General features: G+C 62.1%; 1 protein-coding gene across 6 annotated transcripts in view; it reads left to right on the top strand.

Moving 5' to 3' along the window:
• Hdac4 (histone deacetylase 4) overlaps window positions 1-17,108 on the top strand; it is a 217,823-nt gene that overhangs the window by 170,829 nt on the left and 29,886 nt on the right. For 5 of the 6 annotated variants that reach the window (XM_048808876.1, XM_048808874.1, XM_048808870.1 and 2 more), the window contains exons 12-15: window positions 6,128-6,385; window positions 8,649-8,835; window positions 11,492-11,625; window positions 15,694-15,814. In XM_048808876.1, the coding sequence (XP_048664833.1) occupies window positions 6,128-6,385; window positions 8,649-8,835; window positions 11,492-11,625; window positions 15,694-15,814 (700 nt within the window). The remainder of the gene's footprint in view (window positions 1-6,127; window positions 6,386-8,648; window positions 8,836-11,491; window positions 11,626-15,693; window positions 15,815-17,108) is intronic. The other variant, XM_048808872.1, reaches the window with a different exon arrangement.

The following is a 17,108-nucleotide window of genomic DNA, read 5'->3' as shown; positions in this document are numbered from 1 at the left end:
CAAAGCTGGGTGAGGGGAACCCAGGTGCTTAGTGAGGTCTCGTCAGACGCTGGCCTTAGAAGCAAGTACCCTAGCACTAGGGGAAGTGAGCTGCTGGGGACGCCCTGTGACGCCTCTGAAGGCTGCACTCCAAGTTACCCAGGACCCGCCACTCTCCTCCGGGAGGGAAGGAGACAGCCACACACACGCTGGTCCTCAGTACCAAGCAGCCGGCACCCACGTCCCACCAGTGGAGCGCTGTGACGTGGGGAGCTGTAACACAGGTGGGACAAACCAGTCCCAACAGCACATGTTGGATACTTTCCTGGTGTGAACTGCCCAGAACAGGCCAGAGACGGCAAGGGGGGGGTGTTGTGGGAAACTGGGGAGTGACTGCCAGTGGGGACAGCGTTTCTTATTAGGGATGATAGAAGTGTTCTCAGATGATGAAAGGTGACTACACAACTATGTAAGTTTGGGAACTACCGATTCATGCAATTTAAAGGTTTGAATTTTGTGATCTATAAATTATAGTAGACCCCTCTTATTTGCAATGGTGGATAGTGCTGAACTCTTTATAAAAGCACTATGACACCAGAGTAATTGAACTGATAACTGAGATTGTTACTGAGTGCTAACCAGGAGGGTAGCATATTCTGTGTGGATACACTGGACAAGGGACTGGTTCACATCCTGGATGAGATAGAGCAGGTTGGTGTGAGATTCTATCATGCTACTCAGATAAGGAGGCAGGTTTTAAAAACTTAGGAGTTTTTTAATTCTGGAATTTTTTATTCAATATTTTTGGACCTTGCTTGGCCATGGGAAACCAGATGAAGGAGAACTACCATATGTCTCAATAAAGTTGTTACAAGAAAGAAATAAGAGGATGAGGTCATAGAAGGGAACCTGTGGTTTTCTGAAGGAAGTGCTGAGGCTGTGGCAGATTCGAGGTTTCTTCACTCTTGTCTTCCCGCAGCACCTGGCCATGGCTCTTGTTGGCAGGTCCAGGCCTTCTGTTTCCCTGAGGAATGAGGATGAGGAAGGACGGTGGGAGGAGAGTCTTCTGGGAGGCGTGCAGAGGCAGGGCCAGGAGGGGAGCGCTGAGCGGGCAGCACCATCACCACTCACTGCAGCCTGGCCCAGGCTCTGCTCCAGGGTCCCTTTGCTCTGAGACAGTGGTGGCTTTCGCCAGGCCTCTCCTGCTGCGTCCTCTGTTGCAGGCTGAAAGGCACATGATCAAGGAGGTGGCCCCTGGGTGCCTTGCTCTCGGGTGGCAACGTCCCCACGCTAGATGCCCCACATGGGCCAAGACCAGGCGTCTCCTGCCCAGTGGGCACAGGATGTTCGCTCGCCACCCACCCCAGGGCCCCTCAGCCCCAGAGGCCTTTTGCCGGACAGCACTGACTGGCAGAAGGGGGCACTGCTGCGTCCCCATCCCTCGCTCACAACTGCACTCTGGGCGACGGGCATGGCGGGCATGGGCCACATGTTGCGCTTGGGGTCAGAAAGCCTCCCGCGTCTTCCCAGAGCCAGCTGCAGCTGCCTAGTTTCCTTTGGCTCCATGTGAGTGACAGGGCGGGAGGCCTCCGGAAGGCGGGGACACCAGTTCACATGCGGTGAATTCTTGAAAAGAGCAGTTCAGGAGTGGGGTGATCTCACTGGGTTTTGTTACATGATGGATTTACAGTAGCAATGACAGGTGATTGACACGTTTGTACAGTGTTTCCTGCGGTGCCCGGGAAACGAGGATCTTGTCTGGCAACTCTCACCAGTGCTCTGCCCTGGGTCTCTGCGGATGTCATTCTGGGAGCTTGTGCCCCCGAGGGACTGCAGCTCGGCTCTGGCAAGGCGAGCCGTGCTTGGCACAGTCGGGGAGGCAGCGTGGTGTTGCTGGCCGCTGCAGGTACCTCCAGGATGTCACCAAGAGCAGGAGAGGCCACCCAGCCCTCCCGTTGTGTCCCCAGCAGCCTGATGGGCTACTCTGGCTTCCTGGGCTCCCCAGGGGAATGGCCCTGGAGCTGGCTCTCCTCAGGTCCCCTTGGCCAGGACTGGGGTGTCGCCCATGCCCTAAGTACGTGGGGTGGGTCCTGCAGCCTCACCTTTGGCCTGCTGCCAGGTCTGTTGGCTCTCCACGGGAGTCGTGCCTTTCCTTTCCCTGGAGGATGTCCACGCGGCCTGGGCCTGGTCAGGGCCATTCTTGGAGCTTAGGCCCACCCGACTCCCAGGCAGCTAAAGTGGGACTGTGCTCGGAGGTGGTGGGTTCCCACCCACACAGGCTTCACAGCTTCCAATGTGAGAGCATGGACACGTCTTAATTGGTCCACTTATTAGTGTGTCCAGCTGTTTAAATATTGCCATATTTGCCTGTGTGGCTTTGGCCCTGGACTCCAGTCTGGCTTCTTAAAAATTTATTGTTCCAAATATGGAGGTGTCTTGTTCTTGCTCAGTTGGTAAAGGTCCTTAGTGTCCCAGAGGCCTCTAGACATCAGGCTGCTGTGTGGTGTGATTGCTGCTGCCACGACTGGCTCCTCCTAGCCCGTGGCCAGCTTCTCCTCCTGAAGGCAGTCTGTGGCGAGGCCCAGCCACAGCTCGCCTAGGAGAAGGGAGCTGAATTTCAGAGGAGCAGGAGAGAGTCCAGCTGTGGCCTGCCTCGCCAGCCCTGCGTCAGCGCCCAGCGAGGCTGGCTCTGCATCATGGATGGGGCTCTGACGCAGGCAGCTGAGCCTGCAGGGCTGCGGCCCCCCAGGAGCCTCTCTGCCCCGAGGATGTGAGCCATGCACCAGGGAGCAGGCAAAGAGGCCTGTGCCCTGTGTGCAGACCTGGGAAGGGCACCAGGAGGGAGTGTTCATGCCCCAGAGCTGCACCCTCGGCCTGCTATGGCTGGGCTTGGCCGTCCCCCGCGCTGCCCCTTCTCCTCTGCCTAGGGCTATCCACCTGCCCCCTCCCCAGGAGGGCTGGAAACCCCACTTGAACGTCTTCAGGGAGCCCAAAAGGGCAGCGTTCTCTTGCCCACATCTTCAGCCATGCTCCTAGGCTCCCGTCTCCACGCCCGTCCTAGTGAGGGAGGGCAGGAAGCCCAAGCTGGAGTCTGAGCTCCTCAGCACCCAGCCCTCGGCCCTCCCCACAGAAGAGGCCTCAGCCACAGTCAGCACTGTGAGTTGCAAGGAGACAACCAGAAGCCTGCTGACCAGGCCTCTGAGGAGGACTCCAGGCCACTGTCACCCATGGTGCTGCACCTGCAGGCACTCGCCCAAGTCCCTGTCCAGGTCAGTGTGTTTCTCAACGAGAATGCTCCGAAGCCGAGCCTTGCGGAAGACAGGGCCCTGGACTGTTAACCCACTCAGGACACGAAGAGCACGAGGGACCCCGGACAGGCCAGACAGGACTCACTGGCCAGCTGTCCACAGCACTGCTGTGTGGGTCTCGGGCTCGCTGCCCTCCCTCACTGGCCTGTTTCTGGGTCTGTGCACCTGGGTATCTAGGTGAAGGGTGCTTGGGCGCCTTCTGCTGTTCCTGCCATCTTCCTATAGACTGGAGACCTAAGACAGACGGGGGAAGGCCAGCTTGTCCCTCTAAGCACACTGCCCCAGCCACCCTTTCAGACGAGCCTGCTTCCCTCCTGCAGTAGCTCCAGTGCTGTCACAGCCTGGTCCCCTCTGCTCCTCCATCCCCTGGAGCAGGGACCTTGGTGCAGTGTCCATTGTGTGGCTGCTGCCCTCTGCCACTCTTCTCCACTGCAGCGCTGAGCCTTCCAGAAGGCCTTGCCAATGGCCTCGGGCCTTCCTGCCTCTGTCCCTCAGCTCTGGTCCCTCAGCTCTGGTCCCCCAGGCCCTCCTGCCCTGTCCCTCAGCTCTGGTCCCCCAGGCCCTCCTGCCCTGCCCCTCAGCTCTGGTCCCCCAGGCCCTCCTGCCCTGTCTCTCAGCTCTGGTCCCCCAGGCCTTCCTGCCCTGCCCCCCAGCTCTGGTCCCCCAGGCCCTCCTGCCCTGTCCCCCAGCTCTGGTCCCCCAGGCCCTCCTGCCCTGCCCCTCAGCTCTGGTCCCCCAGCTCTGGTCCCCCAGGTCCTCCTGCCCTGTCCCTCAGCTCTGGTCGCCAGGGCCTCCCTCAGGCTGGCTCATGTCTGGAGCTTCTGGCTCATCTGTCCACGAGCCCCTCCTGTGCTCCCCTGTGCTGGGCTGCAGACCTCATCCACTTGCCAGACTCAGACCCACTTCCTTGCAGGCCCTCTCCTGGGCCCCAGGCTCGCACCAGTCTCCATGGCCAGGCTGTACCTGCCCTTCCTGGCCTCCCACCAGGGCCAGCTGGCATTTCTATAGGCCTCCTCTTGAGCCCTGGGGTCCAGGCCCCACCCCCTGTGGTCAGCCCTGCAGTCTGGGCCTTTGTCCCTTCATTCTCCGCCCTGAGGCCACCTGCTCTACACCCTGCCTTCCGTCCATTTCCCAAAGGCTCAGGCTTTCCCAGACCCACCCTGCCTGTCCCTTTCCCTCCTTGGTGCCTCCCTCTCCTGCCTGGACTCCCACACCAGCCACTCTGGCCACTCTCAGGGGCTCCCTGGGTCTCCCAGAGTTCTGGGTCCCCTGCTCTCCTGCCCCAGCTCCTGAGCCTCCCATAAAGACCGTTTCCCCCTCATTCCCAGCCAGACTGCACCAGGCCCTAGGCTGGTGGGGGGCAAGATGCAGGAGCACTTAAGTCCTGTGAGGCAGTAGAGGCCAGGGTGGCACACACCAGGCTCCTTTCCTCCTAACGCGTACAGCCAGGGTTCCGAGGTGTGGGGTGTGCAGGGAGATGTGGAGTTCATGGATCACAGAACCTTCAGGTGAGATGGATGTTGGAAAGTGGCTATTTGAAGCCGCGGAAGGCTGTTGAGCTGGGCTGAGCCGTCCCCTTGTTTGTTGGAAGCAGGCTGCTCCTGCTTGATTGAGGGGTGACTGGAGGGTCTGCCGATGCTGTGTGCTTGATCCACAGTCGAGCTGGTATGGCGTAGTCACTGGCACACCTGCGGTGAGGGTGCGCAGGACCTGGCTGTGAGGTGTGTGGTCAGCAGTGCCGTGCTCGGGCCCCTGTGAGCTTGCCTTTTGCAGGAGTCTGCACTCTGACCAGCACACGGTACCCACACTCCCACTGCACTCTGCCTCGGTGACTGGCTTTCCAGCTGGTCTTTAATGTGCCAGCCACCTCTGTTGCCTCCACGTGGTAGCTCACCTTCTCCTGGCACCAGGCTGACCTACTCCATGCCCGGCCCAAACCTGTTCACATTGCCTTGGTGTCAGAGGTCGGCTGTGTGCAGCGTCCGCACTGCCAGGCTTCTACAGCATGCTCCTTTATAAACAAGCCCACACTTGGTCTGAAATCCTGGTCTCCCTGCAGCAGGCACGGGAGGGATGTAGAGGGTGACAGTCGCCAGGATTCTTGTGTGTCTGTGCAGGGACCATCCCCGAAACTGGCAAGAAGAACTGAAGCCTGAGCTTCCACCTAGCCCATTCCACAGAGTACGGGGCACACATTCAGCAGAAGTATGGAAGGACTCTTAGGAGCATGCACACTCTGTGATTTAGAAAGTGCCAGATCCCGGCAGCCCCAGGTTCCTTACAGAGCAGTCAGAGGGCAGAGCCCTGTCCACACCGCAAGGCTCCCTCAGCATGGGCCCTGGGCTGTACAGGCACCCCTCCCAGTCACAGCACCTCTTCTCACAGGTCCTGGTTCTGGGGAGCTTCAAGTGTGGGCGTGGGGATTTAGGAACCAGTCTGTCATTTCCCCAGAACACCGTCTCATCAGGCCCCTTCCCCAAGAGCCAGCAGTGCCAGTGCCTGCCTCTGCCCCTGTCCCCAGCCCTCCTGCCAGCTCAATGGTGTGTCACACTGGGCCCCCCGCTGCAGGAGGGGTTGTGTTTCTCTGGACAGCTGTGTCTGCAGCTGGTGCTGGCCTCTCCCCACACCTGCGACTTCTTCAAGCCCATGTGCCCGCTCCCAGAGGCTTCTAAGCACCAGGTGCCATCTGTCTCCAGCTGTAGTCTGGCTGGGCCTGTGCTGGGCAGCCCAGGACCAGGTCGTGGTGCCTGTGGCCTTGGTGCACTCCCGAAGTGCTGCCTTGGGAGGAGCCTTCTCCAGCCCAGGACCTCTGAGTCTGAGCTGGTTCCTCTGTGTTGCAGATCATCCCCAAGCCCAGCGAGCCGCCACGGCAGCCAGAGAGCCACCCTGAGGAGACGGAGGAGGAGCTCCGGGAGCACCAGGCCCTGCTGGATGAGCCCTATCTGGACCGGCTCCCAGGGCAGAAGGAGGCGCACACGCTGGCCGGTGTGCAGGTGAAGCAGGAGCCCATAGAGAGCGATGAGGAAGAGGCGGACCCCACACGGGAGGCGGAGCCAGGCCAGCGCCCACCCACTGAGCAGGAGCTGCTCTTCAGACAGGTGCCAGGGCAGGGCAGTGGGCAGGCAGTCACTGGGCAGCCACTTGCCAACCACCTTGGCCTGGAGTCTGTCCTGCATGAACTGTGGGCACCCACATTCATGTACCTGTTCTCAGCGAACAGCCCGTTCCCTAGAGCTGGTTCTCTTCAGGTCCGTAGAAGCCAGGCACTGGTGAGATTTAAATAACCCCAGACTGAGTCAGTTAAGAAGGTGGGCGGGATCAGGGCAGCAGCTGGGAGCTTGGGGGCCAAGGAGAGAGATGCTGGTGTCCAGCTTTGTAGAAAAGCACTCTGATGGGCTGTCCTGAGCCAGTGAGAGGTGGGGCACTGATTCACGCGCCCAGACTCCTAAGAGATGAAGAAATCCAGTGAATGCTGTGTGAAGTCCCAGTGAAACCAAAGTGGCCAAGGCAAGAGCGTACTTAGGATAGTCGACTAGTGGTCAGAAGCCAGACGGCCTCCCGGGAGGTCGCTCCCTCCTGAGGAGAGCAGGGCTGAGCCAGCGGATCTGAGCAGTGCTGTGGGCCATGCGTTCCAGCAGCCGGGCCCGTGCCTGGGTACTGCTTCTGGGGCACCCGGGCCACTGGCTGGCCCCCAGCCTTCTGGCTGGATTCCGTGACACTGCCTAGCCATGACAGCTCCAGCAGGTGGCCAGTGCTCCCTGCCCAGCCCCCCACCTGGCCCTGCTCACTCGGCCCTCCCTGGAGATGCAGAAAGTGGGCTGCAGCCTTGCTCCCGGCTCCCCGGGCCCAAGCCTGGATTCCAGGACTCTGTCCCCAGCAGCCATGCTTGCTGACCTGGCAGCTGGCCTGGTGGTGCTCCTGTCCTTTGTGGCTAGAGGTGACCTTCTCCAGTTCCTGCAAAGTCCAGTAGAACTCATGGTGACAGCAGCAACAGAAGCCCAGGTGGCGAGAGCTGCCGACCCCTGGCCCACCAGCCCTTGGGTGGCCCTTCCCACCCACCCTGTTTCTGGTGGGGCCCAGAAGGTCTCAAGGAAGGTTTACTGTGACTGAGACTCAGGATTCTGTCACGCAGATGCCAGGTTGGGTGCTGCGCACGCACGGCCTCAGCTGGTGTCTGAGGTGGTGATGGGCATGCACTTGGGAGGAGCGCCTGGCTAGCTGTCCAGCATGAGACCCTCCCGGGGGAGTGTGGTGAGGCCCAGTACAGCTTACAGAGGTATGCATAGGATAGAACACTGGACCTGCCCCGAGTAGCCATGTCGCACCTCAGGAGCAACAGTGGGTCACTAAGCCAGGCCCAGCCTGCTGTGGTCAGTGAGCCAGGCCTGTAGCACCTGGATTTCCTCTGCCCTTGACCTTGACCCTACTTCTTGGGCAGAAACCAGGGGCTGGGCCCGGGTTCTCCAGGTTCTCCGGCAGGTGGACCTGGCGCACCATGGCCCTGTGGTCTCTTCATCACATCCGGCAGGGTGAGCCGGAGTGGGTGGAGACATCCTGCTTCTTCCCTGCTGTGGCCTGTGGCTGTGGCAGGAGGCCTTGGGAGGCTGGGCAGGCTTGTGCTCCTGCCAGTTCCCAGGTCCTGATGGGGACCCATGTCCCTTGGGGGACCCAGGCGTGTCCACACCCTCCTGGCTCTGTCCTCCCTGGCCCCTGAACTGCGAGTGAATGTTCCTCTTCCCCCCGAAGTTCCTCCCTTCTTAGAGGGGGACACGGGGTGGTCAGAGGCCCAGGACGGGGAGCTGCTAGTGGAGGAATGAAGCTGCCCTTCTGTGTCTGTGATCACTTTCTGGCCCAAGTTTGGCATCCAGATTAGAAACTCTTGGTCCAGACAAGACCAGTGGAACTTGATGAGGGCAGCAGTCTGTGCTTGCTGGCCTCACCGCAGCCTGGCCACCATGAGCCTCCAGGGGTCCCCAGGTGAGGTCAGTGCACCTCACCCCATATGGGGCTGAGCCCTCAGCCTGGAGGGTGACCCCTGCTGTTCCTTCTGACTCAGGACCTCCTCAGAGAAGCCCTCGTGTCCCCTCACTGGGGGCTCACCATGAGGAGGAGATGGGCTTGTGCTGGAGCTCCCTGTCCACGTCTGTCTTCCTGCCAGGAGGCCGGGTGCTCGAGGCAGACCGCACCTGCCATTCTGCACCCTGACCTCACTTGGCATGGCCACAAGCACAGGAAGGTGGCCGTCTGTGGCTGGCTGACCCGGGGTGGGGCCTGGCCCATCTGTTCCCAGCCTGGGTGTGACCCTGGGGCCCCGGGTGGGAGGGGGCGTGCCAGCGGCGCAGACTGCTGTCCCTCCCGCAGCAAGCCCTCCTGCTGGAGCAGCAGCGCATCCACCAACTGAGGAGCTACCAGGCGTCCATGGAGGCTGCCGGCGTCCCAGTGTCATTCAGTGGCCACAGGCCTCTGTCCCGTGCACAGTCCTCCCCAGCGTCCGCCACCTTCCCTGTTTCTGTCCAGGAGCCCCCCACCAAGCCAAGGTTCACCACAGGTAAGACGCGGGCGGGGCCTGCTGCGGTGGGTGGGAAGCTGCCTGCAGCTGGAGCTCCAAGAGGGCCACTGTGAGGGCTCAGGCCACACAGCCTGCAGCCACACCAGTGCTATTCTGTGGGCTGTCCAGGGACGGCAGCCCCCACCTGCATGCCCACGTGGCCCGTCCTGGGTCAGCGAGAGAGTGGACTTGGCCTCTCTCACTTACCCCCTTGCTGAACCAAGCTGATGTCCCCGACACAGGCCTGCAGGCCCCACTGACCTACTGTACAGCTGTGCTGGAGAGGAGCCCAGCAAGCTCCGGGGCCCGAGTCTCCTCGCCGCTGTCCCTCACCCCACCTGTCCCTCACTCCACCTGTCCCCTTCTGTGGGAAGGCAGGTAGCTTTGCTTCTTTCTGAAAGGCGCAGGAGCAAGAGCACAGCAGAGGACGCGGGGCCTAGAGCCAGGTGAAGGCTGCTCCCTGGCTGGCACCCTGCGCCAGCCCTAGAGGGGAGCAGCCCTGGCTCCCCACAGTGGAAGGGCCAGGGTGGCCATGGTGCTTGGCCACGGTGCTCGGCCTCAGTGCTCCACCTCGTGGGGTGCCAGGAAGACAGGTGTAGAGACAGTGACGGTCCCAGTGTCCTCACGCTCCCCGAGAGCTCGCTTCCCTACACCCCACAGACACAGCCAAGGTCTTCTCTTCAGCTCTTAGAAGGACATTGGTCACATTCAGAGAAAACCTCGTAGTAATCGCACAGAAACCAGGAAAGGCAGAGACAACTGCGGCATCCAGACCAGCCGGGCTGCACAGGTCACTGGCATTGACGGAAGCACACCGATTCTCAGAATTCTGAGCGGGGCCCGACGGGGCGCCCCTCCCCACAGCCCGTGGCCACCGGCAGTGGCTGTGCCCTGCGCTGGCAGGCAGGGGCTTCGGTGGCCCCTGTGTTCAGGCCCTGTCCTGGCTTCAGGGTTGTCACTTTGGGGTTGATCCGTCGGTACACGTTCATCAAAGCACAGTGTGCCCGAGGCCGCAGGAAGCCTGCCCCACCTGGTCTGGCAGGGCAGCCCTGGAGGTTCGCGTCTGTGTCGCGGGCGGACAGGTCGACGCCCAGGGAAGCTGACTGCAGGAGGACGGGCTTGCCGCGCCTCTGGGTGCCGGCACCCTGGGCGGCCGCCCGGGCCCACACAGTGCTTCTGCACGTCCTTCACACAGTGTGGTCACCTGGCCTGCTGCTCCTCAGCGTGCACCCTGCTGGGTTTGACTGTGAAGCCGCAGTGGGGTCCGCCGCGGCTCAGCCTGTGGGGACGGGTCAGCAAGCACGAGCTCATCACGGAGACCTGCTGAGTGGCCACGTGTTTGTCCTGCAGTGGCCATCTACCTGCACCTCGCCGTCCTGCCCACACACTGAGCCTCTGGGTCCCTGTGACCCTCTACCCATCCTGCTGAGCTTTTTTAAACAGAAAGTCCCATCTTCAGCACTCGGCTCTGGTAGAGCACCCAGAATCCCTCAGGTGTGGGTGCTGGCTCCGTTAGCCCAGCTCTCAGAGGCTGAGCAGGAAGGTGGGAGAGCCGACACCGCACCAGGCATCCAGCAAGGCCCCGTGGCTGCGACCTCGGGCCTCAGCTCACCATGGCTGGCGACACTGCCTGTGCTCCCAGGAGCATAGACAGAGACCCTTCAGCATCAAGCTCTAGAAGTGGCCACCCACGGGCACGCACACTGTAGCCAGCAGATGGCCCTGACCGTGAGCTCTGCAAGGGCATCTTCCACTCATCCTGGCTCTTCCTTGATCACAAGCTAAGAACCACCAGCCTGGGAGCCCCAAGCAAGACCAGCAGTGCAGCCCTCCTGCCAGGTGTCACCAGGGACAGAGCTCCTCTAGGGACAGGGCCTGGTGGCAGAGGGGCCACCTGCCACTGCAGTGGTCCTGACCTTGACAGGGTGGCGTCCGTCACGGCAGCTCTGGTGTGTGGATGAGGCTGCCCACGGTGTCCCGAGGTCAGCGGGGCTTCCCTCAGGAGTGTCCCCCCATCACTGCAGCCCAAGCCCGTCAGCGCTGGATTCTGTCCTGCGGTCAGCAGGTTTCTGAGCTCCACGGGCTCGTTCGCATTTGCTGTGGGCAGCCCGGTGTGGGTCTGTGTGCCCTCAGGCAGGTCCCCACTCCTCTGGAGGTCTCTGACGGCAGCCCTCCATTTGGAACCACCCTGACCCTCGGGCCCCTGGGACAGTGCCAGCTATCAGGGCTGCTCCGCACAGAGGTCAGTCCGTGACCAGGTGGACTTGGACCTTAAAGGGACAAGACCTCCTGTGCTGGAAGCTGGCACAGTCCTATGGGATGCAGGTGGCACCCAGGGTGTGGGGCGGCTCCCCGGGGCCAGCCACCTGCTCACGTTTTTCTCCCTCGCTGCCTCATGCTGCTGCCCTCCCCACCGGGGCCTTGGGCAGTGCCGGGAGCCAGAGCAGGGCCAGCCCACCCGCGCGGCCTTGCCTCTGCCTCACCCACGTCCTCTGGGCCTGGTGGGTCAAGGGGTCGGGTTGGACTTGCTCTTTTTCTCAGGGTGTCTTTCTCCTCTCCCTAGCAGGGCTGTGGGCCCGCCTGGGCCACCTCCTGGCAGGTGCTGGCCCAGCTATGGCCACACCACTGACCTCGGCTGCCTGTGTCCCCCCCCCAGGCCTCGTGTACGACACCCTGATGCTGAAACACCAGTGTGCCTGTGGGAACACCAACAGCCACCCTGAGCATGCGGGGAGGATCCAGAGCATCTGGTCCCGCCTGCAGGAGACGGGCCTCCGCGGCAAGTGTGAGGTAACGCAGCCGCAGCCGGGCCACTCGGGTGGGGCCCGCTGCCGCCTTATTCATGGTCGCCATTGTCCTGTGGAGACATGTCAGCCCGCAGGCCCCCAGCAGGTGGAGTCTGGTTGTAGCCCCCCGGGGGAGGGCTTGAGAGCAGCACTGCCAGCCTTTCCCAGGGTCACCCTCTGCACTGTGTGAGCACGGCCCTTCTGCTGAGAAGCTGTCCCTGCACTTTCAGGTGCTATAGCAGAAACCCTGAGGCTGGGTCATCTCTAAAGAAAAGAGGTTTGTCTAGCTTATGATTCTGGTGGCTAGAAAGTCCACACAGCCTGGTGCCAGCCTCTGGTGAGGATCCCCAAGTTGTGACACAACACAGTGGAGAAATGGTGGCCTGTGGCAGGAGCCACATGTGTGGGTGGCCTTGCTTTCTAATAGCCCACCCTTGGATAAGACCTGAGCCTTCAGCCCTGTGGAGGGTGGAGCCCATGACCTGATCACCTTCCCCCGGGCCCACCTCACCCTGGGGCCCAGGCTCCCACACGTGGCTCTGGGCAGAGACTCTCCACACCAGTGCACTGCCAGGGCTGCCGCCCACACCTGCCCATTCCCTGCTGCAAGGGCGCCCCCTTCTGGCACAGCCACGGCTCTGCTGACCTCCCAGAGCTGCTGCTGTCCTCCTCCTGGTCGCTTCCTGGAAGAAGCCCTTGCCATCCTGCTCACCGCCGCTCCCGACCTCTGTGGGGAGGGCAGGATCTGAGGCTATGGGGAACTGGGCGTCGCAGCTCAGGCTGGCTGGCTTTGCATCACGTCCTCCTCAACACCGAGATTCTTCACGGCTGGGGGTGCTTCCTTGGAGGGGGAGTGCCACGTGGCCCCGCTGCTGTGGGAGAGGCTCCGCTGCGCGCCTCCCTGGCTCCCTGGCTGGCCTCCCTGATGGCCAGCCTTCGCCCACACCTCGGGGAGCCTGTTCCCAGGCAGGAGGGCCCGGCCCGGTGAGGTTCCCTGGTCCTCCTGGGTCTTCCCAGGGGCTGCAGCAGCATTTCCAAGAGTGGACCTAGCTGGTGCCCTTCACCCAGGTGCCAGGTGTGTGAGTGCAGGTGTGTGGAGGTCTGAGCCCTTGGGGACAGTTGTGTGACAGGCCCTGCTGCAGTCCAGGCACTGAGAGAAGTTCAGGGACCAGGAGCTGGCAGCCCCACAGCCCGCCTTCCCCATCTGGGTGACAAGCGGCAGTGGCCACCTCCCAGGCTTGTCCTGGAGGGCACACCGGGTAGGGACCTGCCCAGACCAAGAATCCCACCAAACTAGAAGGCCACCACATCTGCCCCGCCCCAGGCCACCAGGTGCCCACCTGGGCCCCGGCCAAGGGCCCCGGGGATGAACAGGCACTTCTGCAGTGTGGAGGCGCAGCCCCTCACGGCTGCCGGCCTCCCAGTCTGTGGCTCACGCTGCCTGTGTCCTTCACCACCTTCACTGGTGACGCCCAGCTCGGTCAGGGAGGGTGCGCGGTCCTCCCAGAGCACTCTGGGACGGAGACTGAGAGCCTGCAGGGTGAGGCCGTGGGCGCGGCTTCCTGGGTCTGGCAGACAGCTGCCCACTGGGGGGCAGCAGAGCCCCAAAGATGGCTGGGGAGACCCCTTCCCCGCCAGCATGGAGCTGGGGACCTCCCTTCCAGGGCCCCCAGGGCCCCCAGGGCCCCCTGAAGTTTCCAGATTCCCCCTGCCCACCCTCTCATCCTGCTCCCTTCAGCATCTCTCCTGGGAGACAGGACCACTAGACCAGGGGGCTCAGAGGAGGTCCTCTGCCAAAACCCAATGGGAACCAGGTTGAAGTGAGAAAATAAGACCCCTGGATCAAGCAGGACCCAGACCTCCCCTTTCATCTGTGTGGAGGTAGAGGGGAAGTGCAGGTGTGTGAGGGCAGGTGTGTGAGTGTAGGTGTGTGAGTGCAGGTGTGTGAGTGCAGGTGTGTGGAGATCGAGGGAAGTACAAGTGTGTGAGTGCAGGTGTGTGGAGGTCGAGGGAAGTGCAGGTGTGTGAGTGCAGGTGAGTGGAGTGCAGGTGTGTGAGTGCAGGTGTGTGGAGGTGGAGGGAAATGCAGGTGTGTGAGTGCAGGTGTGTGAAGGTTGAGGGAAGTGCAGGTGTGTGAGTGCAGGTGTGTGGAGGTGGAGGGAAATGCAGGTGTGAGTGCAGGTGTGTGGAGGTGGAGGGAAGTGCAGGTGTGTGAGTGCAGGTAAGTGGAGTGCAAGTGTGTGGAGGGGCGGCTTGTGGGCCCAAGTGGAGAGGGAAGCAGGGTGAGCCTCCAGGAGGCCAGCCTCCTCCCCACACCCAGCAGCGGTGCTGCATGGACAGTTAGGTCCTCCCACGAGTTCCCGAGATGCGAAAGCCATGCTGGGCCTCTGGGCCTTCCCGGTGCTGGCTGGGCCACGGGGGGCTGCTGCCCGGCAGCTGCCCTGAGAGCCATGTAGGCCCAGCTGGCAGGAAGGCTGGAAGGAGGGCAGAGCACAGACCAGCACCAGCTGCTGCCGCTGCAGTCCAGCCTGAGACCTGTGGTCTTGCTGCCACGGGGAGCTTCCTGGTTGCCCGGGAGCCAACAGGGACGCGCTTCCCAGTTAAGGGGCAGCTCAGCCCCTCAGTGCTGGGAAGCTCTCCTGCACAGTTCGTGGTCCTGATCTCCCAGAGCCCCTGTTTGCTGGGTTTGGTGTCTTCCTCCTCTGCCAGAGAGTTGGAGGGCAGGTGCTCTTCCTTTTCCTCTTCACTGTAGTTTAAAAGCCACTCCCTTAGTCTAACTGAAAGTCCCTCTTGCTGCAATTCAGATCTTATCCACTGTGGGGAGGCCTGTGGCCTTGCCCTCCTTGCCTCACAGCATGTGGCCACGGCCTGCCTCCTCTTGACAACAAGACCAGGACTCTTGTACCCCATGAGCCTCTCAAAACATGGCCCCCAGGCATCATCTGTCCAGACAGAATGTGGCGCTGGCCATGCCTGTGTCCCCAAATTACCACAAGGTGGGAGAAGTGGCTAGCAAATGGCAGCCACCCTCAGGGGACCCCCTGCAGGGCACGTCCTCCACTGTGCCTGGAACGGCTGGACTGTGGTGGTCAGGGACTCGTTCCCATCACTGGGAGGCACTGCCTCTCCTCTTCCCCGACCCTGGAGTGACTGTCCACCATGAGAAGGGGGTCCCCAGAGCAGACCTCCAGGTGGGACAGCTGGCTCTGGTTGTACCTCTCGAGAGCAGTGTTGAGCTCTGCCCACTCGTCCTCTTCCTTCCGCACCCGCACGGACGAGCCCCCACTGCGGGGAAGGCCCGAGTGCAGGCACTCCTGGTGGCCCGGGGCAGCCCTGCCGGGGCTCCCTCAGCTTGGGCACCAAGGCCTGTGGAAGGCCCAGTGCTGGCCAGGCCCGTGGTCCAGACCCTGCTCCCACCCCGAGAAAGCAGAGGTGGCACCACCACAGCCCAAGTGTGTCCCTGTGTGGCCTGGCCCTCCAGACGCATTTCCACCGGAGAGCTGGCTTCCTCTAGGGTCGGCAGCCCCGCCCTTCTCAAGGCTGAGTGCCAAGCCCGACCAGGGGGCAGTGCCCTGCTCATCCCCTGGGCAGAATCTGAACACAGCCCTGCGTCTGCACTGGAGGGGTCCTAAACCAAGGTGCAGGGCTCTCAGATCACCACCCGAGGCAGGTGCAGACCCTCCGGGATGCCAGCCTGTGTGCCCCGCGATGCCCAGGGGAGTGGGGACTCCAGTTCCCCTTGAATGGGATTCCACCAGGCAACTCACATGCTCTTTGGCGATGAGTCCTGCTTGAAGACCAGGCCCTAGCAGGGGTCAGCACAGTGTGACGACAAAGGGTGACCTGTTAAAGGCTGGAGTTATCTTGTTCAGTGTTTCCAAAGCCCTAATTCAAGTGTAAGCCCTCTACAGTGTTTGGGGTAGTGTTGGTTGATACTCGCTCTTTGTTTTGTGACTACCCAGTGGTCCTGTGCTCACTCTGTGGCCAGCTAAGCTTCCCTTGGGGCGACAGTGCTGCCGAGCTGAAGCAGCACCTGCACAGATGTGAGCCACCTCTCACCTTGTCTCTACAGTGCGTCCGCGGCCGGAAGGCCACTCTGGAGGAGCTGCAGACGGTGCACTCCGAGGCCCATGCCCTCCTGTACGGTACAAACCCTCTCAACAGGCAGAAGTTGGACAGTAAGAAACTTCTAGGTATTTCCAGACCTTCCTTACCTCCCTACCAGGTTGACCTCACCCCGTGGGGTGTCTCCAGCCCTTGGCTCCTGCAGCCAGGGTGGCCCTGGGAGTCACCAACTGCATGGGTGCTTCCCTGCAGTGCCTGTGCCCGGCCACAAGGCAAGGGGCCTGCAGGAGAATCGTGCCTTCAGTCCTCGGCTCAGTCCTGCTGCTCAGCTGGCTCCTCTTGTGTGTGGGCAGGAGGCGGGTCAGGGACGGCCGGTGCAGAAGGGTCTGCATGCCAGAGGCCACTCAGGAGCTCTGAGGCTCCCGCACGCTCCCCAGCCCTCGTCCTGTTTGGCTCACCACTTGGAAGCCTGGCAGCTGGGTCTTGGCTGCTGGGCAGGAGGCTCTTGTTTGCTGGCCCTGAGCAGGCAGCCCCTCCTGAGTGGGTGCAGGGAAACCTTGGCCCCCTGGCTAAGCTCCTTGAATAGACGGCACCTGGCCCTGCAGGCTGCCCAGATACAGATCGCAGACCTGAGGACAGGGTCCACGGGCTCCCTGGGCACAGACCTAGAGTCGGGGTCCACAGGCTCCCTGGGCGCAGACCTCTGCAGGCCACCTGGCCACAGGCCCAGGCTAGGGTCCTCAAGGCCCCTTCTTTTCTGGGTCATTTCTTCCCTCGTCTCTGACCACCTGGAACCAGTGCAACCACTGGCCGTTGGCTTCTTCCCCAGCCTTTGCCCTCGGAGAAGAGCTGCCCCAGCCCTGCTCTGGGCACCAGCCATGGGGTCACAGGGGCAGCAGGCCGGCTGTGCTGGGCCTGCTTCCTGCGTGTCTAGTGGAGGGCATCAGAGGCCTGCTCTGTACCAGGCCCATGCTGCGCAGGCCGAACCGGGGCACTCCCCCTCCCCGTCATGACCCGCCCCCTCTCCTGCTCCTTAGTTGACTGACCCATTCATCTCATGTGTCCAGTCACCCCTCACCTGCCCCCCAAGGGCATCTTTTGTAGCAGAGCTGCAGGGAAGCCCTTGCCTGTGGGAGTATGGAGCCAGGGTCCTGTGGGGACACCCTAGACCCCAGCCTCAGGGGACCAGGCATGCTGCTTTCGGCCCCCGAGTCTCCAGGTACAGCCATACACTCTGGGGAAGCAGGAGAGGGGTTGGCAGTGGCAGGACCTTGGAGGTGGGACCCAGAGCAGACCTCCAGTGGGACAAGGGCGTGGTCCCGCCTGCCTTAGCAGTCAACAGCATAGACTCCTGAGCCAGTGCAACCCTGCTTACTCTGTAGACCCCAGCAGCTCAGGGAGGTGACCACAGAGACCTAGGAC

The sequence above is a fragment of the Marmota marmota genome, unplaced genomic scaffold, assembly GCF_001458135.2.
Source record: "Marmota marmota marmota unplaced genomic scaffold, marMar, whole genome shotgun sequence".
NCBI lineage: Eukaryota > Metazoa > Chordata > Mammalia > Rodentia > Sciuridae > Marmota > Marmota marmota.
Note: the sequence above shows the minus strand (reverse complement) of the source record. Positions and strands in the feature narration are given on the sequence as shown.